This window comes from Candoia aspera, chromosome 5 (assembly GCF_035149785.1).
Source record: "Candoia aspera isolate rCanAsp1 chromosome 5, rCanAsp1.hap2, whole genome shotgun sequence".
NCBI classification, from domain to species: domain Eukaryota; kingdom Metazoa; phylum Chordata; class Lepidosauria; order Squamata; family Boidae; genus Candoia; species Candoia aspera.
Genome location: NC_086157.1, coordinates 52,559,313 through 52,580,569, shown reverse-complemented (window position 1 = coordinate 52,580,569; position 21,257 = coordinate 52,559,313). Strand labels below are relative to the sequence as shown.

At 36.4% G+C, this 21,257-nt stretch overlaps 1 protein-coding gene across 6 annotated transcripts in view; it reads left to right on the top strand.

The window, feature by feature from the left end:
• DMD (dystrophin) overlaps positions 1–21,257 on the top strand; it is an 895,878-nt gene that overhangs the window by 828,314 nt on the left and 46,307 nt on the right. For all 6 annotated transcript variants that reach the window (XR_010068066.1, XM_063305215.1, XM_063305211.1 and 3 more), the window contains 4 exons: positions 6,386–6,447; positions 16,231–16,305; positions 19,736–19,937; positions 20,653–20,738. Coding sequence is in view for 5 of the 6 variants with exons in the window: in XM_063305215.1 (XP_063161285.1) it covers positions 6,386–6,447; positions 16,231–16,305; positions 19,736–19,937; positions 20,653–20,738 (425 nt within the window). In the remaining variant the exon portion in view is untranslated. The remainder of the gene's footprint in view (positions 1–6,385; positions 6,448–16,230; positions 16,306–19,735; positions 19,938–20,652; positions 20,739–21,257) is intronic.

The following is a 21,257-nucleotide window of genomic DNA, read 5'->3' as shown; positions in this document are numbered from 1 at the left end:
ACAAAACCTTGCAGTGAAATTGCTTTGGCAGAACTGGGGAGCATAAGCTTTGAAAAACAAATGGATCAATGGGCAAGTAACAGCTGGAGGAATTGGCTCCCAGCTTCTCTTAGAGTGCATAAAACGTTACACATCAAAAGAAAGACAGATGATTACCATATTACACTCAGAAGCTGACAGTTGCTCCCCTTTGCTTCTACTTGATATTAGTGTAAAAACTTTTAACATGTATTCCTATCTATTATTGGAATTCTGAAAATTCTAGACAAAGCTTGCTCCAAGTATTAAAAATAAATAATTTCAGAGTGTGGGTAGGTTGTCCTTCTCAAGTGCAAGAAGCTGCTGCTTTCTCCACTATTCCATCATTTTCTCCAGGAAATACTGTAGAATATATAGAAAAGCAGATTGTCAGTTTCTGCCTCCAGAATAAATTATGAAGGTCTCCTCAGTGGAGGCTGCCTAATTATGTTGGATGCCACCCTTTACTCTAGTTTCCTGTTCACTCAAGCCTTTAAATTAAATTATATATACAGATATCTCAACTTTATTTTTTTAATTTATTTTGGGATGATGTGAATTTTATGTTGCTACATAGTTTATGTTGTTTTTTTTACTGTGAATGAGTTAAATCACTTTTAAATGGTTTTCTGTTTGTTGTGAAACTGTCCACAGAACTTGGTCCTCTTTATAATAAGCAGTACATGTTTTACTTAATTTACATATCACATTAAAAAACAAAAACAGTTGTAATGGCTCTACAATTTAAATCACTCTAATTGTGCATTATAGAATTATGCCTTAATTTTTAATTATTATTAGATAGGTGTTACTGATTCCCTGTTGCCATCTGACAGCATTTTGCTTTTCTTCAGTTACATGTATTGAATGTTTAGTGCACTTTTATCATATGGATGGAGGAGCAGTACACAATTTACTCTAAGGCTATGGCAAATAAATTGCAATTTATAGGATGTATTTGCTGTGGCTTTTTTTTTCCTCTTTCATTTTCAGCTTGTTAGAGGAAACACTGTGTATGTGGGGATTACATTGAAGAATATTGTTTAAAAATGTAGTTAAAAATTCTGAATATAGAAAAGTTCTGATGTAAATTTTTATCGTGCTACTACCAATGTATTTTAAAGTCAAATTATCGTAAAGAATTCATAGTAAAGAAAACTAAATTGGAAATGTCCAATTATAGGATTCCATTAAAAAAAAGCAATGCTAAGAATATATTTAATATTCTCATAAAAGAAAACGTTTAATTTGTAAAAGACCTATGCATAATTTTTCTACAGAAGTCATTACTGGTCTAGTTTGGCACAGTCCTTTTTTGTTTATTTGTTTTAAATCATTCCTTTATCAGCTGAAATGAGGTCATCTTGCAAAGAGGATACTCCGGGTGCCAATGAAATTTAAATTGATAAATTTCCTGGATATTTGACCATAAATTAAATTATACTGTATAAATGCATTATATTCAGAATTTAGAATTACATTGTACCCCTGGTGTAGATAAACCATTCAATCGTGTTACACTTCTTGTTATAGACATGCATTCTTTTACCAGACACCTGAAAATAACACTAAACTGGTTCATTGAGGATGATGCTCTGTGAAATTATGTTTTCTCTAATTTTATATAAGGAAAACCTGATAAAATTTTGGATGGTCAAGATGGCCAACCAGTAACCTGCGTTGAAAGAGGAATCTTCATCTGCCACTATTTTTCTAAACATATAAAAAAAGTCTATGACTTTATATGCTATATGTCAGCAGTTACCCAGATTGTTTCATCTGCAAGTGAAAAGAGATGTTCTTCCTTTCATGTTAGTGTTTTGGCTAGTCTCAGAAAACTCTTAACAGAATGTACTTTTTCCTAAATCAAATCATTTGTCTATGGAGCTCTACCACTGAACTATGTTAAACTAAGACAAAGAGAAACATTTTCTTGCTCTTGGGTAAAGGTAAGATATGATCTGAATATGCAGTACATCAAGTCTTACATTTTGGAATCCTCAATTTGCTTCAGAAAACTGAAGCAAACTGGTGGCTTTTGTAAAGTAAAGATGGATTGGTTTGTTGAGCAAACACAATTTTCTTCCACTATCCTTTCACTGATGGGTTTTTCCCCCCTAAGAATTTATTGTTTTAAAATCTAGGCTTCAAAATATAGAAATCAGTTTAATTAAAATATTAGAATAATTATATTCTAAGCCTTCCAAAACTATTTGACTAAATATACATTTAATTAAAACAAAATACTTAAATGTGTGTCCTTTTGAACTTACAGCTCAATAAACTTATAAATTATTAGTATTTCACATATATAAACAAGATTTTTTAAAGTCATTTAAGACCTGTATGCATACCAGGTATAGCGTCTTTCAGAAGTCCAGCTGTCTGTGGTTAATTAGCAAAAAAAAAAACTCAGGATTTTTCTTTAGAAAAAGATTTTTCTTCTCCCATTTTCTTTAAATCTCTTCTGTTCAAATTCACAGTTTATCTGGAGAAATGTATTGGCTTCTCCAATCTTGTGCATCAGTTGATTTATTTGAAATTGTTTATATCATTTTACAGTATAATGTTATATTTAATGTTGAGAGCTTGCTCAGGGAATGTAAGAATGATCCATTATGCTTTTAATATTGAACATTATTTTTCATTAGTTTCATCATAGCTCACTTTTGTGCATAATGAACAGTGGCTTTACAGATCTGATAGGCTTCTTAGATCCAAAAGTGTGTGCTTTATACAGATGTGGTTAAGACGGCTTAGGAGTTGCTGAGTTGGTGTTTTATTTCACCCCATGCTATATACACACAATCCTCATTCAAGCTAATAATTGCCTTTGAAAATGGTAAAGAAGCTTATGAAGAGAAGTCTCAGTAGAGTCTAATCTTATGTTTTAACCTGCACTATTCTTTGTATTGTTTATAACTGTCTAAGCTAAAAATGTTCAGAAAGCAGGAACCTTTTTTCAGTCTGTGGAATAAAACTGCAGCTCTGAATATAGGGTAAAATCTGTTCTATCCAGTTACAATTAAGCTTCATGTTTGTAGAATCTTTAGAAAACCTTCCTTAAAACTTCATATAGGACTAAGTTTATTGCTTTTCTGCTTTTTAATTAGATATTTTAGTAACAACTCTAAAAATTATTACTTGAGCACTGTTAAGGAATGGTTTATCAGCATCTCATTATACATGTTTGATGCAGAAATGTATGCTTTCGGTTTGGGTCCAACTCAGATCTTGCTGTTTGCTGAAAGAATACTAGTTATGATAAGGCCCTGATAGTCACCTGGAATAATCTAATTTCAGCCAGCCATTCTTGCACCTTTCTTTCTTGTTTTTTCGAATACGTGGGAGACCTCCCATATTCTATCAATGTCAGTATTCAGCCATTCTGTTTTGTATGGCACTGATCTTCCCATTTTACCTATCTACTGTACATTTAACAGGGAGGTAGAAGGGATATTGTGCAACTCATTCAATAGAATGCAGATACAATTACTGTTGTTGTTGTTGTTATTATTATTATTATTATTAGAAATTCCAATAGCTCAGTAACTGTTTTGCAGATAGATTTAGTTTTAGAATCTTAAGTAGGCTAGTTTTTCCATTTCTAAGAAATAAGGTTGTGAAAATGGTTGCTATAGCAAATCTCACATACAGTCATAATCAGACATTGTCAGCCTTTCAAGTAAACCAGCCTAGGAAACCAAAGTCATGCATGCTAATACTATTTTTATTATGAAGTTATAGTAACAGAATTTTGCAAGTGTGAATGTGCTCCCCTTTATCTTTGTGAGAAATGGGGGGATCTTTTCTGAAATGCTTTCTCAGGTTACACTTCTGGCCCAACTCAGAGTTTATCTTTTATCTGACCATTGTCTTGGTTGCTGTTCTTCTGTTCCTCAAGGTTATTTCTTCTGTCCATTACATACAGTCTCTAAAGGAAGCAAAACTGTTCTTCTGGGAGCAAATGAAAGTAAAGTTATGGTATTCCCCCTTGACATTTTTACTGGTAGTTTGGAAAAGCCTTTAATACTTCATCCCTTGCACTTCTACCAATCGAGGTTCTTATAGCTTTCCTTCCTTTAAAGAGGTTTTCAACTACCTTACAAAGATAGCATATTTAGCTTCTAATTTGAGGTTGCATTATATAGTGATTAATTCACACCACACATTTATCCAGAGAAATCGACTTGGTTTGCCATTTACTCAGATTCCAGTATTTGTGACCTTCATGTGAATGTTGGATGTATATAAATGGATTCCAGATACATGGCATCCATAAAGTTCTCGTAGGTAGGTCACAGTCTTGCCTCATGTATATTTGTCTAATTAATTTACCAGGCACATAATAAGCCCTTTTGTGATGATGATAAGATATCCAGTAGGGTTGAGACAAGGGATTGATTGATTCCCTTTGTCTTCAGTCAGTCATTAAGAAACATAGTGTGGTATACCTCAGCATAATATAAGAACAATGGGATAAATTTTGACATTTGTTCCACAAATGTGCTACAGAAGGCACGCACCAATCTTTGATATTTGGGCCTTACTGAATGTATGTGTAGGTAGTCCTCTGTTAAGGACAGTAATTGAGATTGGAATTTCTGTCACTAAGTGATGCAGTTGTAAAGTGTGATGTCAATTTAGCAAATTGCTTAGTGACGGCAACCCTGGCAGTTCCGGTTGCCATAGTTAACTGAATCCCACCAGTTCTTAGGTGAGGATCCACCCCAAACCAAGCCATTCCCAGCTTGGTCCCTCCTAGCCCCGACCCTTGGTAAGGTAAGGGACTGCTTCTTCTGCCTCCTCTTGAGTTCCCTCCACCTGCCCAACTCCATTTCTGCCCTTTTGGCTGCCCCCTACCTGCTGCTGCCAGATGCCCCCACCATGCCCACCACACTACGTGCCACTACTATGCCAGCCAGGGCCTTCTTTCATGCCATCTTCTTTTGTTCCAGTGCAGCCAGGGCTTCTCTCACACCCCACCCAGGGCCTCCATTCACATGCCAGCCAGAGCTTCCTTTTGTGCCCTATCCAGGGCCTCTGTTTGTAACCCACCCAGGGTCATAAATGTGGGTGGGCCCGAATCTTGTTCACATGACTGCAGGGGTCGGAACTTCGAGGACCGGTCGGAACTCCTTTTGTTCAGCACTATCATAACTTTGAAAAGACTGTACAGGTAGTCTTCACTTAGCAATCACTCATTCAGCGACTGTTCAAAGTTCCATCAGTGCTGAACGAGTGGTATTTACGACTGGTCCTAGAAGTACCAGCCTTCGCAGTGACCCCCCAGTCACGTGATTGCGATTCAGGCGCTTGGGAACCAGCTTGCACTATTGACAGTTGCAGCATACCACAGTCACATGATCACCATTTGCAACCTTCCATGCCAGCTTCCCACAAGCAAAGTCAACGGGGAAGCTGGCAGGGAAGATTGCAAATCGCTCTGGTAAATCTCCCTGCACACTGCACTGTGCCTTCCTTCCCTTGTCCTCCCTGTGTTCACACCAACCCGTACCCTTTTTCCCTCAGCCTCCCTGTATTCGCACTGTGGCCTCCGTCCCTCAGCCTTCCTGTGCTCATGCCACGCTCTTCTTCCCTTGGCCTCCCTGCACGCACGCCAAACTGCACCCTCCTCTTGGCCTCTCTGTGCTCACACCACACTGTGCCCTCCTTCCCCTGCCCTCCCTATGTTCACACCACACATCCCTTTTCCCAATTCATGTGCAGCCTGCACCAGGCCTCCCAGGGCCTCCCCCACCCCCACCCCCCTGCAGCACCTCTTTGCTCCTTACCTGAGAATTCTGCCGCTTCCCACTTAATGACCCTCACATCTTGGGATTATGATGGCAACCGGAACTGCCTGGATTGCCTTCGTAACCCGAGGACTACCTGTATATGTACTTGCTCATTATAAAAGGATGGAATGAATAAATATTTGAAGACTACCTGTACACACCATTCAAAGTTATGATAGCACTGAACAAAGCGAGTTATGACTGGTCCTCACAGTTGGTGAGCAACAGTTTCATTGAAACCTTCTGTTCAGCAGATAGTACTGTTGATATTCCAGGACAATATTGTCCCTCTTAACTGATCCCTAGATTTATCATTTAGAGAATCTGCCTTACTTAATAAGGCTGCCTGTCATGATACTTTGGTACCAGGGAAAAACATGCTGATGTGACATTTTTGCTAAGTTAGCTGGATCTGAAACGAATACATTGCTATACATTACTCACTATAGTGAAGAAATCCAAATGACAACACCGTACAGTTACGAAAAAATTATGCTGCAGGGTACTTAGGACTTACACAAACTTAAACATATAAAACCTTTCCATTGTTTTGTTTTTCTGCCTTGTAGTCATGAGACTCAGACTACCTGCTGGGATCATCCTAAAATGACAGAGCTCTACCAGTCTTTAGGTAAGAAAATTCTTCCTATTAAACATTTGAAATGTTAGAAATATTTTTTATTGATAATGAAGGCTTTATTTAGAATAAAATGAATAATTAAATGAGATGGATTTTAAAGGAGGAGTGGATGGATGGATAACATAATATTTTATTTATTACTGATTATTATTATTATTACTCCTGCTTTTTTACTTACAGGGCAATCAAAACAGTAAATAGACCATATCTTTAGTTTTTCAGTATTTATCTTTTACCTTAAAGTATCTTATTTCCCTTTTCTCAGATTTGTATTAACCAGTAGAAATATTTTTCCTCTCTTCCCTTTTTCAACTATAAACAAAACGATTTGGTCAGTTAGTTGTTGACTGATGGAAGTCAATTCCTAGTTTTATAGAATACAGTAATTGGAATTAGCATCCCTGTTTACTGTGTTGTCTTGAGCATTCAGATTGCTTGCAAAGGCAATTATGTATGATTTCTCTATATGATGGTGGGAATCTGTGACCCATTCACTGGATTTGACCAATTTTCTCTCTTCTCTAATGTTTACTTGAGTGAGAGACAAACACTGTAGTGATGGGAAAAATATTAGTCCCCGATCTCTTTCACTGCTTAACTGATTGAGGAGAAAAAGGTGAATAGTAGGAAAAAATAATTGGCTACATGGCCCTCTTTTCTTGGGAGCTAGATTTTCTCAAGACAAGAATGTAGGATAACAATAACCAACTGCCACCTGGCACCAGGTGTGAGAGGTGCAAGCAGCAGAGTTACTGCTAGACTGTAGGAGAGGCAGGAGAAAGAAGTAAAGGATTTAAATTAAGGGAGCGTGACTTAATTCTGTTACTTAGGAATCAACTGCTTCTGTCTTATGGCATAATAGGGATTTGAGTCTCTGGGAAGATCCAGCCAAGTTCATGCCAGCTAAGGAAGGGGGCCAGACATCTATTCTCCACTGTTCTGCTATTTTCCAGCATAAATCATGGACATGTGATCTTTAAAATCACTTTTCTTGCTTAATGTCAGTATAAAAGGGTCTTAAGTTTTTCCAATGCAAATGAAATTCTGTCTGCCCATGCTAGCTCTCCTCTTAGTAAGCATAGCTCTGTTGGTATTTAGAAGAGCTGCCTTTTTAGCAACATAGAACTCTCTACTATGTTTTGAAATGCATTGCTTTTATTCTGTTTTTCAGTTGCTAGAGATAGGATTTCCTTTATTAAGGAGATCAGCCAATATAAAGAGTTGTTCATTTATATGAAGAGTAGGGAACTTGTGGCTCCCCAGATTGCTCAGCTACAACTCACGGCATTCCTAACCATGTTCATGCTCCTTTGTGTCATTCAGCCATACAGCTTAGTATGGAAAGCACTGTGATTCTGTAGAAGGATCAGTGTGTCTACAGTGGTGGTAAAAGGTACCCCCCCATACACATCTTTACTGCATTCACTACCAAACCTATGAGATCCCCCCTCCCCTATACATATGAACTGCTTAAAGTGCCCTTGTAAGAAAATAATCACAGCAATCTGAATTGACCCTGACTGGCCCTGAGGACTCTTTCTGTCAGGAACCAGTGGCCCAATAAACCAAATTGTTTCTATTCACTGACTACATCTCAAAGATTGTATGGCTAGCATGGTGACTTAGTAGGAAGGGATAAATAATAATAATATTGGTTAATCTAAAATATTCCAACACCACACTGTAATTTCCACTGTGTCTGCCTTTTCCTTTGTTTTGCCTTTGCCTTTCTTTGCCTTGCCATGTACTGAGCCAAAGGTATATAAGCTCCACTTCCGCTTTTGCTGATGGCTGCTCAGCCATACTATGATATACAGTATATACTGTATTATTGCTTATATGCATGGAAATAAAATTATTTTGTATCTTCAAAGTGGTTTGGTTGCTTTAGGTAAGCCAGGTTTTGGCCACAACACTAATTTATTGGTAACAAAGGGTCCAAACTAATTTATTAATAACAAAGGGTTCAGATCTACCAAAATTAATGGTGTGTTTTAAAAACATTTTATATTTCAAAAAGTAATTAAGTAAGTTCTCCTTTGAGTCACACTTGAGTTCTAGTGACTTCATGGACATGTCCAAGTACTCTTCTGCAACAATCTGGAAGAAGTGTTGTGTAGTGCCACTTTCTGAGATCTTTTCCAACATTCCGGTCTAGCCTGCAGCCCTGGTATTTCTCCCATGTAAATACTAAACCTGATCCTGTTAAGCTGTTTAGAATAGTAGAAGATACTCATTTAGCATTCCTGAAGGAGGCATTATAATTTTTAATTACTTTTGAATTAGAGTAGTCTTTTCCTGCCTAGTCATCCTCTGGATTAAGAACTTAAAATTTTCAGAATTGTCTAGTCAGAATGGTGATTACTGAGATTTCTGGGAGTTGAAGTCCATGCATCAGCAAGGCATCATGTTGGGGAAAGGCAAATTTAGATTAACAGTCTCCATTCAAAAACCTAATAGTGTTTACAGTGAAGGTCAGTGGGGTGCAGCAGGAGTGTGCAGTGGCGGCAGAGTGCAGGGTGGCCAAAAGGGCAGAGGTGGGAAATAGGTGTCTGTTGTCTCACAAAGCAACAGCTACCTCACCTGGGTGCACCTTGTCAGCAGCAGGAGGAAGATGGCGAAGGTCAGCTGGGGTTGGTGAGGGGCAGCAGAGGTAGGCAATGGTGGCGGACTGCAGGGCAACCAAAAGGGCACAGATGGGGGAGAGAGAGGTGAGTGGGGGGAATTGAAGTGTATGCAGGCGGGCTGCCAAGCACCCAAATTTTGATTGTATGACCGTGGGGTCGCTGCACAGCTGTAACTTCAAGAACCAGTCGTAACTACCATTCATTCAGTGCCATTGTAACTTCGTATGGTCACTTAACAAATGGTTGTTAAGTGAGTACTACCTGTAATCCAGCAGTACATTTCTAGTTCTCCCATTCAAAAAAGTAAAGGTCAGTGGGGGACCTTTTGAAAATGTGAGGACTCCGTAAAGCCTGAGACTTGTTCCAGGGAAAGTGGGGATAATAGAGGATAAGAATTGCTGAAAGTAGACTAGAAATACCTTGTGTAAAAACACTCATCCTTCTCAAACAAGATTCTTCTGCTCTACTGTTGGCAGTAATTGCAATGCCACATCCTAAACCATTTTTTTAGAGTCTTCTACATTCCAGCTTATTGCAGGTGTCACAGTGAGAAGAAACTGACAGCCTTCTTACAAGAGTGGAATTTTGTTGTTTCTATAAACTAGTTCATTCAGCCTTGGCTTTCAAGATATTAGGCAGGTTTTCCATTGGGCGGATCAGGGTACTGCAAGATAATTTTTTTTACCATCTATTGGTTCTCACCGTGGATCCACTGTGGGTAAATAACAACATAGGGAGTGATGATTAATATTTTGGGACCACAAAGCAGCCATATCTGGTTCTTTTTGCAAATGTTCTGTTTTGTTTTGTTTTAATGAAGCCATTGGAAGGTACCTTGCTCACAATCCATTGAAATAAAAAGTAAAATGAACTAATTGAACTATGTGAGTCTAATTAATTTACTTTTCTTCAAAATCTTTACTGTGCTTTCAGTTTTGAAATTTTGCTTGGTTAGAACATGCAATAAAAGTTTTATAATGTATATTTGTTCGTTAACCGCTGGGGGTCCTAGCAGGCTATAAGTCTAACAAATAAATAAAGAAAATACTTAAAGAATGTTTATCAAGATTTTACCTTTGTACAAAAAGATAAAATTAAAACACATTGATACTGAATGTTTAGTATCCACATAATAATCTTCTCCAGCACACACATAACAGAATGACATTTTTTAGATGGCAGCCTTTCATGTATCTCCACTATGTTGCTTGTCTGATTGAGTGCAGAAGGCCACATCTATATATGAACAGAAAAAAACTTATTCTGAGTGATCACTGGGATTAGGAAATTTATGTTTTCCCTTATTTCCAATGACTGATCAATATCACTGATTTCTGCTGACATTAGTAGCAGGTGGGGATAATAACAATATAAATTAGAGACATGGAGAGTTGGGAAAGACCAGAATTACTAGAATGAGCCAATGTTATGTACCAGTTAAGATGTTGGATTAGAACTGGAGGAACCCAAGTTCAAGCTCACTTTTAGCCATGAAGGCTCAATGAGTAACTTTAAGTCACACTCTCTCACAAAGATTTTGAGTGTATTGCATTCCTATTTATGTATTTATTTAGTACAAACATTATATTGACAAATCTCAAGATTTGGGCAGTGTAGCACCCCTCAGTTAATACCATTAAGACATTCCCTTACATTTCATGATTCAGGTAAAACACTCCAAAAGCAACAGGAAGCCATTCAGTAACAATTAGTAAAGAAGCATTTAGTAAATGGTGTGCAGTTGCTACACTGCCAGTATTTTTAGTAAATCATTTTTATCTATGTAATAAATTGTTTCAGGGTTAGCACTGTGGCACAGTCCTAGCTGAATTGAATTGGGCTTCTATGCCAAGATCATATCCTACAAAGCAATCACAAAATATATACAAAAAACATTCAGCAGTTCTTCAGATTTATGAAGATGGTCTATGTATAAAAGGACAAGTCAAATATCAACTTTTATTTATTGCACTACTTTATTGGATTATCCTATTATAAATACAAGCTGTAGATTATTTTGATGATTGAAAAGTTAGCTGTAGTTACTGATGTAGTTACCTGGTTAATGGTAACAAAACTTACCAAAGCTTACCAAGAAACATTATGTTTCTTGTTGCATTTTTCACCTTTATTTTAAATTGGAAGTCACCAGTAACAGCATTTCTGCTATTTGGATTTGATTTTTGATACCGTTATGTTACTTGCCCAAATTCTTGGTTATTTGTATTAGTATAATCCCTGAAGCCAAAAGTAATACAAGAAGCAATGTGTTCCATTGTAACTTGCAGGTAAAATCAAAGTGCAAATCGTGACTCAGCAGCAGGGAATGTAATTGCTTGCAGGATTGTGAATAGCCATTGGCATTTTAAGCGGACAGGCAGTTTGCGAAACACCTCTCTTTCCCAGACTTCTAATTTGGATAAATTTGCTTGAAAAGTATTAGTTCTGACTTAAGCAAAGCTCTTTCAATGATAATGTAAACTTACAGGATAACAATTTGAAAGAATAATAATTTTTTGAAAGGAATAAAAGACATGTTTATCAGCCCTAGATGAAATGTAGTATTTCTGGTACAGTGAAACCTCAATTTAGTTGACTCCCATCTCTAATTATATTAGAGAAAATTTCCATCCAGACATACCCTCCAAAATAGCGGACAAGTCCATTGCATCCAAATTGTCTAGATTAGGTACTTGTTTTTTTTAATGTTAATTTTACCTTATTTGTAGCCACTTACCTCATTTGCAAAATGAAATAATGATGCAAATATAATTCCAATAAATTTATATCAATCGTTAAGAATGTCATTATGCAAATGCTGTAGATTGAAAGGATTGAATTTTCCTCATTTGAATGAAGTCATAATTACACAAATGACATAAATCAACATGAAAGATACAATTTTGTATTTAACAGACATTCATGAGAAATGGACACCCCTTTCCCCTAATAATCCATTAAATTGAGGTTTCCCTGTATCATCTATAGCTGTAACAGGAAAATGAATAGGAACAAGTATTGAGTTGTAGAACTGGACATATCAACCTTTTCTAGTTGTATTGCTTAATCTCAGTAGTGTTGAAAAAATGACATGTCTGACACATATTCTTAGTAGCATGCCAATTATTACAGAGATCGAGCAAAGGTCTCCTCTCCTTTTTGTCCTGTGACAAGAAGAAGGAAAAAGTTGGAGTTTAACATGTGGCTTATGGTTGAGTAACAGCTGTTCCCATTGTTGTTCTTAAAATGTGTTTGTTTCAATGTAGAATTTGTAGATATCTCTCTATAATGTGGTCGCTTGTTATATATGCAGTCAACTAGTGATTCAAGAAAGTAGTGGTTGTGAAGAAATCTGACCCTAGGCAAAGTAGAAGGCAATATAGTTGTATACAAAAATATTATGCTCCTGTAATGGTCTGTGAGAATGTCCCCGAGAGACAGGAAGAGGAGCTGCAGACTAGGCAACGGTCATATAAGAGGCAACTTAGTCCACAGAAGGAATGGGGGTGTGCCAAATGCCCTCCCTAGTTTCTTGGACTATAAAGGTAAGGGGGGAAGAGCTGTACTTTTAAACTTCCAAGATGCTGTTACTGTAATCTTACAGTAAAGGTAGTCTTAGTACTCCTGGTTGGTGCTTCCTATCTGAACTACCTCAAAGCTGACAGCACCTGGTCAAATTACATGTTTCAATGAATCCATATGTGAACAGAAGCTGACACAAGCTGTGTATGGTACAGAGTTAAATACAACATATTTCTACATATCTAAAAGCTTATATATTATTTTTGTGAAATTTTTCATGGATTCTGAATAAGAAAATTGAATATGACAGGTAAGAAGTGTGAATATCCTTCAAGTCAGTACTTTGTAACACTTTTAGCAGAATGAACAACTTCCAAATGTTTCCAGTAGCTAACAAGAGTCTCTTCTTCCTTTTAGAATATTTTTCCACTCTTGTAGAATCTGTTAGTTTAGAAATATTCTTAGGTCTTCTTGCAAGTGCTGCATGTTTGAAATTGCCCCACAGATTTTCAATAATACTCATTTCTGGAATTGTAAAGGACATTTCAAAATATTTCTGTTACTTTCCTGTAAGTACTTTGTGGTTGATTGTTGGGGTTGTTGTCATGCTAAAAGGACAATAAAGAACCCAAAAAGAACAGAAGCAGGAATTCACTGGAGTAAAGTTTCCTGTTAAAAAAGCAGGCTAAATGCTTTCAGCAGTTTAATATTTAGCAATTGTAAATTAACCAAGTTATTGTTCTTTAACAAAACGTCACACACTGTTTTATAAATGACAAATATAGTATTAGAAGTTGAAGTTTTTGAGTATATAGAACTCCAGTCTGATCACTGAAGCCCTGAAATCTTGAGTCAGGCCATGGGAAAAATTTCCCACTTAGAATCTTTGATTTTAAGCATGTATATTAAAATCAAAATTAAAATGGCCTGATTGTAAGCAAAGTTACTCCTCCTGTAGAATTACTACCTGAGTGATTGTAGATGAAGGACAAATCCAGGTATGGGCCTCATTTATGCCGCTGATACACAGCCAGAGAAATGCTTTAAACATTGTACCTTTGTTGCTACAGCAGATAAGAAAAACAGTTGCCTTGTCTTAGAACATAAATGAATACTTGGTGCTCAAGATAAACCTGATACATGAGAGAGCTTACTTTGACCTGCTGAGGCATTAAAAAGTGGCTGCATGAGCAACCAAATAACTTTAAAATTCGATTTTGTTCAAGCAAAAATGAAATATCAGGGATAAATTTATATTTCAGATGTCTAGGCTGCCCAACTGTGAACATTCTGGGTGGTATAATACATAAAAACAATAAATTGCTTTTGGGGTATTGGGACTACAGATGGAAACTGCTTAAGAAGGAACTGTGCTGATGATTAAAGTATAAACTGACCAAGGATCAGGACCAAGGTTAAGGAAGTTTAGTGGGACTGCAGAGATTACTGAAAAACTATAGCTACCTGAACAAGGCTATGAGGGGAAGTGGGCAAAAAACCAGCCTAAGCGGTATTTGCCATGTGCATCGGTAACAATATGCATCGGTAGAACTGAATAGCTTTAGACATACAATTGAATTATACAGATTATTCGGTTTATGTAGTGAACTTTATATAAAATGGATGGTCTTTAGAGGCAACAGAATGCCTAGTCTACACAGATTTACAGTATAGCAGAAGTAATTCTCTGTTCTGACAAAACTCTTTTTCCAGCTAAATTACAACAAATAACTTAGTGATGCCGCTTAGATATCACTAAATGAAAAAAAATATGCAAGAACATCTGTTTGGTGGCTACAGTTGAGTACAAAGCTTACACAAATGCTAGACAGCCTCTGGAAAAGAATTGGAAATTGGAAAAGAATTGGATATCTGTAAAATTGATACTTGTAAACCTGTAAGTTGTATGTATTTAGGTGTCATATGGCTCTTCATCATGGCTGTGTTAATATTCTCATATTCATGGCAGTAGAAGCGCATGCCAGCCTGTTTTCTGCTGTCATCATTGCTGAGCCCTGTTCTGCCTCAGTTACAAGGCCATGAAGTAATACAGATTTGAAACTTGGAAAAAACTCTGATGTTAAAGAACCAGTTGGTAGTTTCCCTCTCGCAGATGGACTTTTAAAATAGGGTTCTGACTTCATTTTTTTTCTTCTGTGGGTATCTGAAAGCTAGGTAAGATCCCCAAGCCTTAGAAATTCAGCCAGAATAAGATCAGAAATAGGATCCTTGAAGCTAGATGCAATATAGATTTTATTTTATTTTATTTTAAGGACAGTGATGTGACCCTCCCACCCTTCCTTCCTTCCTTCCTTCCTTCAGAAAAAAAGGCATATACATTCTCTTTGATTAGACTGCTGAAGGAAGAACGGTCACTGTTGGTCTCCCTTGAGTAAAGTAGGGCACAGAAGGATATCTCTGGAGTGACAGCATTACTGACTCATCCTTTCCCAGGAGTTGTGTGGAGGATTTAGAACCCCTCCTTGCAGAAGCCAACAAAACCCAAACCATCATACCTGATGTGGGCATGTGCACCCTGTTAAATGGACATGTAGTAAATAGGAAAATTTGTGAACCATACAAACCATTTATACTTCTAAAATAATTCATAATGGGAAATTAATCATTGTAGGAGATAGTGTTAGGTGAAGTTTAAAGTGAATTGTATGTGCTTATGTCCATGATGGTAGTGTTTAAACTTTGGAATTTGAAGCATGGAATCAGTAAGGCTTACATTTTCAGGCCTTAGAGAATTCCTCAGATGCAAAAAGGAAATGGGAAATATAGTATAAGTTCTTTTGATGACCAGGTAGTGTAAAAGCTTGATTAGTTGGTATATATAAGCTGTCATTTTTGGGTTACTAACAGTGTGTGGTAAATTTTGCTTTTGTAGTTCTGGAAATGAGCTCACAGTAAGGAGGTGTAAGAGTAACAAGTGAGGGCTACAAGCCCATTACCATAAGGAAATATTAACTAAATTTATGTGAATTCTTTGCCACTAAATTCCCAAACATTCTGAGAAGTTTATACCTACCAGTAGTTATCTGTTAATTCCCCCCCCTTTTTTCTTTATCCATTCAGTCATTTCCAATTCTCAGAGACTGCCTAGACAAATCCCTGCAGTTTACTTGGCAAGGTTTTTCGGAAGTGGTTTGTCATTGCTTCCTTCCTAGGGCTAAGAGAGTGTGACTGGCCCAAGGTCACCCAGCTGGCTTCATGCCTAATGTGGGACTCAAACTCATGGTCTCCCGGTTTCTAGCCTGGTGCCTTAACCACTTCAGCAAAGTGGCTCTATTTTTATGGAGATACTGCCTTTAAAATAAATGGAACTTAGTAGACAAATTCTATAAATGTCTGCTTAGAAGTAATCCCTACTGAATGTGATAGAACTTCCAGTAAGCATAAATAGAATTACAACTATAATAGTACTTTGCTGAACTGTGCTCTCTCTGTTCAGAACATAGTGGCACTGTTTTTTAGAACTGCTGATTTTCTTTATTTATATAAAGTGAGAGTCATTCGGTTTATATTCAAAGATATTTTAGGAGTTATTTTATGTTAACTGAATGAACTTGCCTAGTCATAAAATAATCAATATCCTTTTTTTCTTTTACTCATGTCACAGCTGATTTGAACAATGTTCGATTCTCAGCATATAGAACTGCCATGAAGCTCCGAAGACTGCAGAAAGCTCTCTGTTGTGAGTATTCTGAATACTTTCAAGAGTATTTCTTAATTGCATTTTAAGAAGTGACTGAAAAATATCTTCCATAGAATGTTATTTTGCTGTAATTTGGGGGCATAAATTGAAGCATTTGTTTTCCCAGATTCAGCCTGAAAATATAAGATTACAAATTTCCCTTCCTCATTGTGGGTTTTTTTTCCCCCCAAATTCCATGATAGATTTTTCACATACATAACTACTCCATTTCTTTCCCATGTGCCAAAGTCTGCAGATTTTGGATCAAGATATTTGCATTCCAACAGGCTTACATCATCTTTCTTAAATATCTTTCTCCTGAAGATACATAATATGGCCATTTTCCTTTTTAAGCTTCAAACATGCATTTGTTTTTAAATGGCTCTTCAGGTATTAAGAGGGTAAGTAGCAGCCAGGTGCTACTAATCTAATGCCCTTGATTAATTGATCATCAGCAAGTGTGACCACCTCTATAAAAGCTGAAGTTTGCTGATCTGGAGCATTCAGGTGTGTATTAACACAGTGCCAAAGAGTAAAGACATCAGCAGTGATCTTAGAGAAGCACTTGTTGCTGCCCATCAATCTGGGAAGGGTTATAAGGCCATTTCCAAACAATTTAAAGTCCGTCATTCTACAGTGAGGAATATTATTCACAAGTGGGAAACATTCAAGACAGTTGCCCATCTTCCCAGGAGTGGATGTCCCAGCAAATTCACCCCAAGGTCAGACAGTGCAATGCTCAGAGAAATTGCAAAAAGTCCAAGAGTTACATCTCAGATTCTACAGGCCTCAGTTAGCATGTTAAATGTTCATGACCGTTCAATTAGAAGAAGACCGTACAAGTATAGTTTTTTTGGAAGGGTTGCCAGGAGAAAGCCTCTTCTCTCTAAAAATAACATGGCAGCATGGCTTAGGTTTCTAAAGTTGAATCTGAACAAAACACAAAACTTCTGGAACAATGTCCTTTGGACAGATGAGACCAAAGTGGAGATGTTTGGCCATAATGCACAGTACCACGTTTGGTGAAAATCAAACACAGCATATCAGCACGAACCTCTCATACCAACTATCAAGCATGATGGTGGAGGAGTGATGATTTGGGTTTGTTTTGCAGCCACAGGAGCTGGGCACCTTGCAGTCATTGAGTTGACTATGAACTCCTCTGTATACCAAAGTATTCTAGAGTAAGATTTGAGGCCATCTGTCTGACAACTAAAGCTTAGCCAAAATTGGGTCATGAAACAGGACAGTATCCCAAGCACACCAGCAAATCTACAACAGAATGGCTGAAAAAGAAAAGAATCGAGGTGTTGCTATGGTTGAGGTCAAAGTCCAGACCTCAACCAGATTGAAATCCTGTAGCGGGACCTTAGGAGAGCTGTGCATAAACAAATGCTCACAAACCTCAATGAACTGAAGCAATGTTGTAAAGTAGAGTGGGCCAAAATTCCTCCACAACTATGTGAGAGACTGATAAGAGTCTCTCTCTCTCTACAGAAAACAATTACTTCAAGTTATTGCTGCTAAAGGTGGTTCTACAAGCTATTGAATCATAGGGTGTACTTAACTTTTTCACACATGGCTTGTCCATTTTGGCTTTATTTTTGTACAATAAATACATGGTGTAATATGTTGTTCATCTGAGGTTGTATTTACCTAATTTTAAGATCTGCTAAGGACCAGATGATTTTTATTATGTCCTGATACATAAAACCATAGAACGCAAAGAGGGTGTACTTACTTTTTCCCACCACACTGTCTGTGTGTGTGTATTCATATGCTAATTCTCCTTGGAGTAAAATGCATTTGATAGTGAGGCTAGTGGTGAAATTGCCAGTTACTCTTCCTTTTAAAAGATTCCAGATTTTAAACATATTTTGTCTTATTAAGTTCTTTTCTTTTTTGTTTCTTGTACCGTAGCTACTTTTGAAGTTCATTAGCTAGACCTGCTCCTTCAGTTATTGATGTTCTACTGTTTGGAAGTCTTATCCATTCTGTTCTTCACAATAGGCAGCTTGCTCTATAGTACAGTCTTAGACTAAAGAATGCTAATATACCTATTTCCTTTGAATTTGTTGCTTGCTCTTTGTCAGACTCTTCCATGTTTTAAATATGTTGTTTACTTAAGGAACTATATAATTTTTTTATTCCATTATTGTAAAAACTTTACATAAATAGCCAATTGGCATTCAGCTTTTTGAATGCATAGAGGTTTGACAAACTGTCCAATGCATACAATCCCACTGCCCCTTCCATGTCTTCATTTTTATGATCAATGACTATTTTCAGTCTTCTGTATCCCGTTGCCAGTGACATATAGAAGTTACTCAAGAGCTGTCACGTCAGCTACAAGAAATCATAAGCCTCTTAAATTGTTTGTTAGTTCCATGTATATAAAAGGGTTATTTTGATAGCATTCATTGTCAGTAGGGCCCCAGTATTAGTTTAAACTGGTCTATATGTGCAAAGAGATCAATGAAATTAACCTTTTCCCACTTTGCTTATGTCTGCAGCTGCAGAGAGCTTGGTGCAAGTTGAGGGAATAAGTTGAGTTTATCCCACATATCACTGTCCATAAGGCATTAGTAAAGGATAATATAAAGACATATTAAGTTGAATTCTCTGGGTTTACTACACACTGCCTCTGTAAATAGTACACCAGTCTGTTTTCTGTATATTTAAAAAGTGTCTGTTAAGCTAAATAAGAAAATAAATGCTTTATTAATCAAATTACTAAGAAAAAGGAACAGAGTGTGGTAAATACAAAATACAAATTTAAAAATACAGTGGCCTTACAATTTATTCAACAATTTAATAAAATATATTTTCATGCTGCTGCTGCTGCTTATTAGTGGTGTCCCATACAATATTCAAGTACAACTAGAAGAAAAAGCTTAAAGGAACTTTTGCTTTTTGAGCGGAAAACGTTTATGAAAGACAGTGATCTCTAGCTAAATGCACTTATACAGTTATTCTGCTACTCAATCCTTGAAAGGTTCACTTAACTATCATTGATTCAGCCTCTCAGAGGAGCTTGGAACACTTAGCCTTAAACTCCTTATTTAGGTAATTTACTGTATTTCCAATTGACTAATAAATTCTGTATTAGAGGTGGTGTCTTTTCATGAAGTGTGGCTGATAAATAGATCTTTGCTGAACAAAAAAACAGCTTTTAAACTAGTAACAGTAATTATGCTACAAAATATGAGCTCATTTGCCTAGGAAACGATACATTAATAGGTAGAAAACACTGAAGATGAATTTAAAATCTATCTTCAATTTAATCTATTTGTATTTCGTCTGTTGCTGAGTTCAGCAGACATGATTAAATGATTAAACTGTGTGCTTATTTTGTCAGAGCTGTTTCTTATTAGGCTTTTCTTTTCTTTTCTTTTCTTTTTTATTTATTTATTTATTTTTGTCATTACAGTGGATCTTTTGAATCTGTCTGCTGCATGTGATGCCTTGGACCAGCACAACCTCAAACAGAATGACCAACCAATTGATATACTTCAGATCATCAACTGCTTAACTACCATTTATGATAAATTGGAACAAGAGCACAATAACCTAGTCAACGTCCCTCTCTGTGTAGATATGTGCCTCAACTGGCTTTTGAATGTTTATGACACGTAGGTCTCAGTAGATTTTTGTGGCAGTTGATTGAAATCGAACTATTGTTGTTCCTATTTAAAAAAAAATTAAGCAAACTTGGAGTTGCTTTTATGGGAGAAAATCTGGGATTATGTTGAATTCACAAAGAGATGCTGAAAGTTACCTACCTCTAGCTTAAAAATGACTAAGGAAATGAATTACACCATTTAGTTTTGAAGTTCTGTATGACCTTAGAATTAGAACATGATAAACTGGGAAATACTATTTTTAAATAAAGTGTTGCTTGTTAATTTTTTTTTCAATTTTAATTGTCCTATTTATATACTAATATAGTTATACTAATGTTATGTTGATATGATAACATTTCATAGTAAGCTACTTCTCATAAACTGATATACATACCAGTCTAATTCTATACAGTCTGAAGAGCTACTATTCAGATTTGGAAATGGATTAGATTTATGACTTACATAGGAGGACACTTAAAATTCTGAAACTTACAAAAAAGTTCAGCATACAAATAATTCTAAAACTGTGCTGATATAATTACCTTACATTATTGTACAGGTAAAACTACTCCTTTGATCTTTTTGTTTTTGTTTTATGCTAGTGTTAGAAATTACTTTTCTATTTTGGGATATTTCTAACATTTTAATAAGCTTAGATGTAGGTATTATTATTTGCATCTACATTATTGCTTATTTACCCCTTTCTTCAATTTAATATCAATAGGGGTCGAACTGGAAGGATCCGGGTCCTGTCTTTTAAAACTGGTGTAATTTCACTGTGTAAAGCACATCTGGAAGATAAATACAGATGTAAGTAATGATTTGTGTTTTGTATTTTTCTGCCATTTACTGTGAAGATAGAAAATTAATGTGTCATGTTGTCTTTTTTAATTTTTTTTTTACAAAACTTGGAAATAAAACTTTTAATATATTATGCAGCTTGCACTGCAAGTGTTACCCAACCTGGTCCTGTCTAGCCCCTCTGGAGATCATGGTCCTTGTAGTTCACAAGTGTCAAGTTGTGGAATGTTGCTGAATGACTTGTGGTACGAATGGTCCTAGATCAAGAAACATACATATGCACTTGGTGACTTAATTTGTTGATTGTTTTTTGAAATCCATTCCAAATAGAAACTTTTCAAATCTCCTTTGCTTCTCGAGTGATTTGCTATTAGGCATTTTTTTCTGCTACTAGACCTCAAGAGAGTTGTAGCCTGAGCTTTTAAACTTAGTTCTTCATCATCTCTTTCTATTGTGATCTGTTTCTTCTTTTAATTGTTCTTTCTTTTTTAAAGTAAGCCATCCAGAGTCATTAGATTGATTGAATGA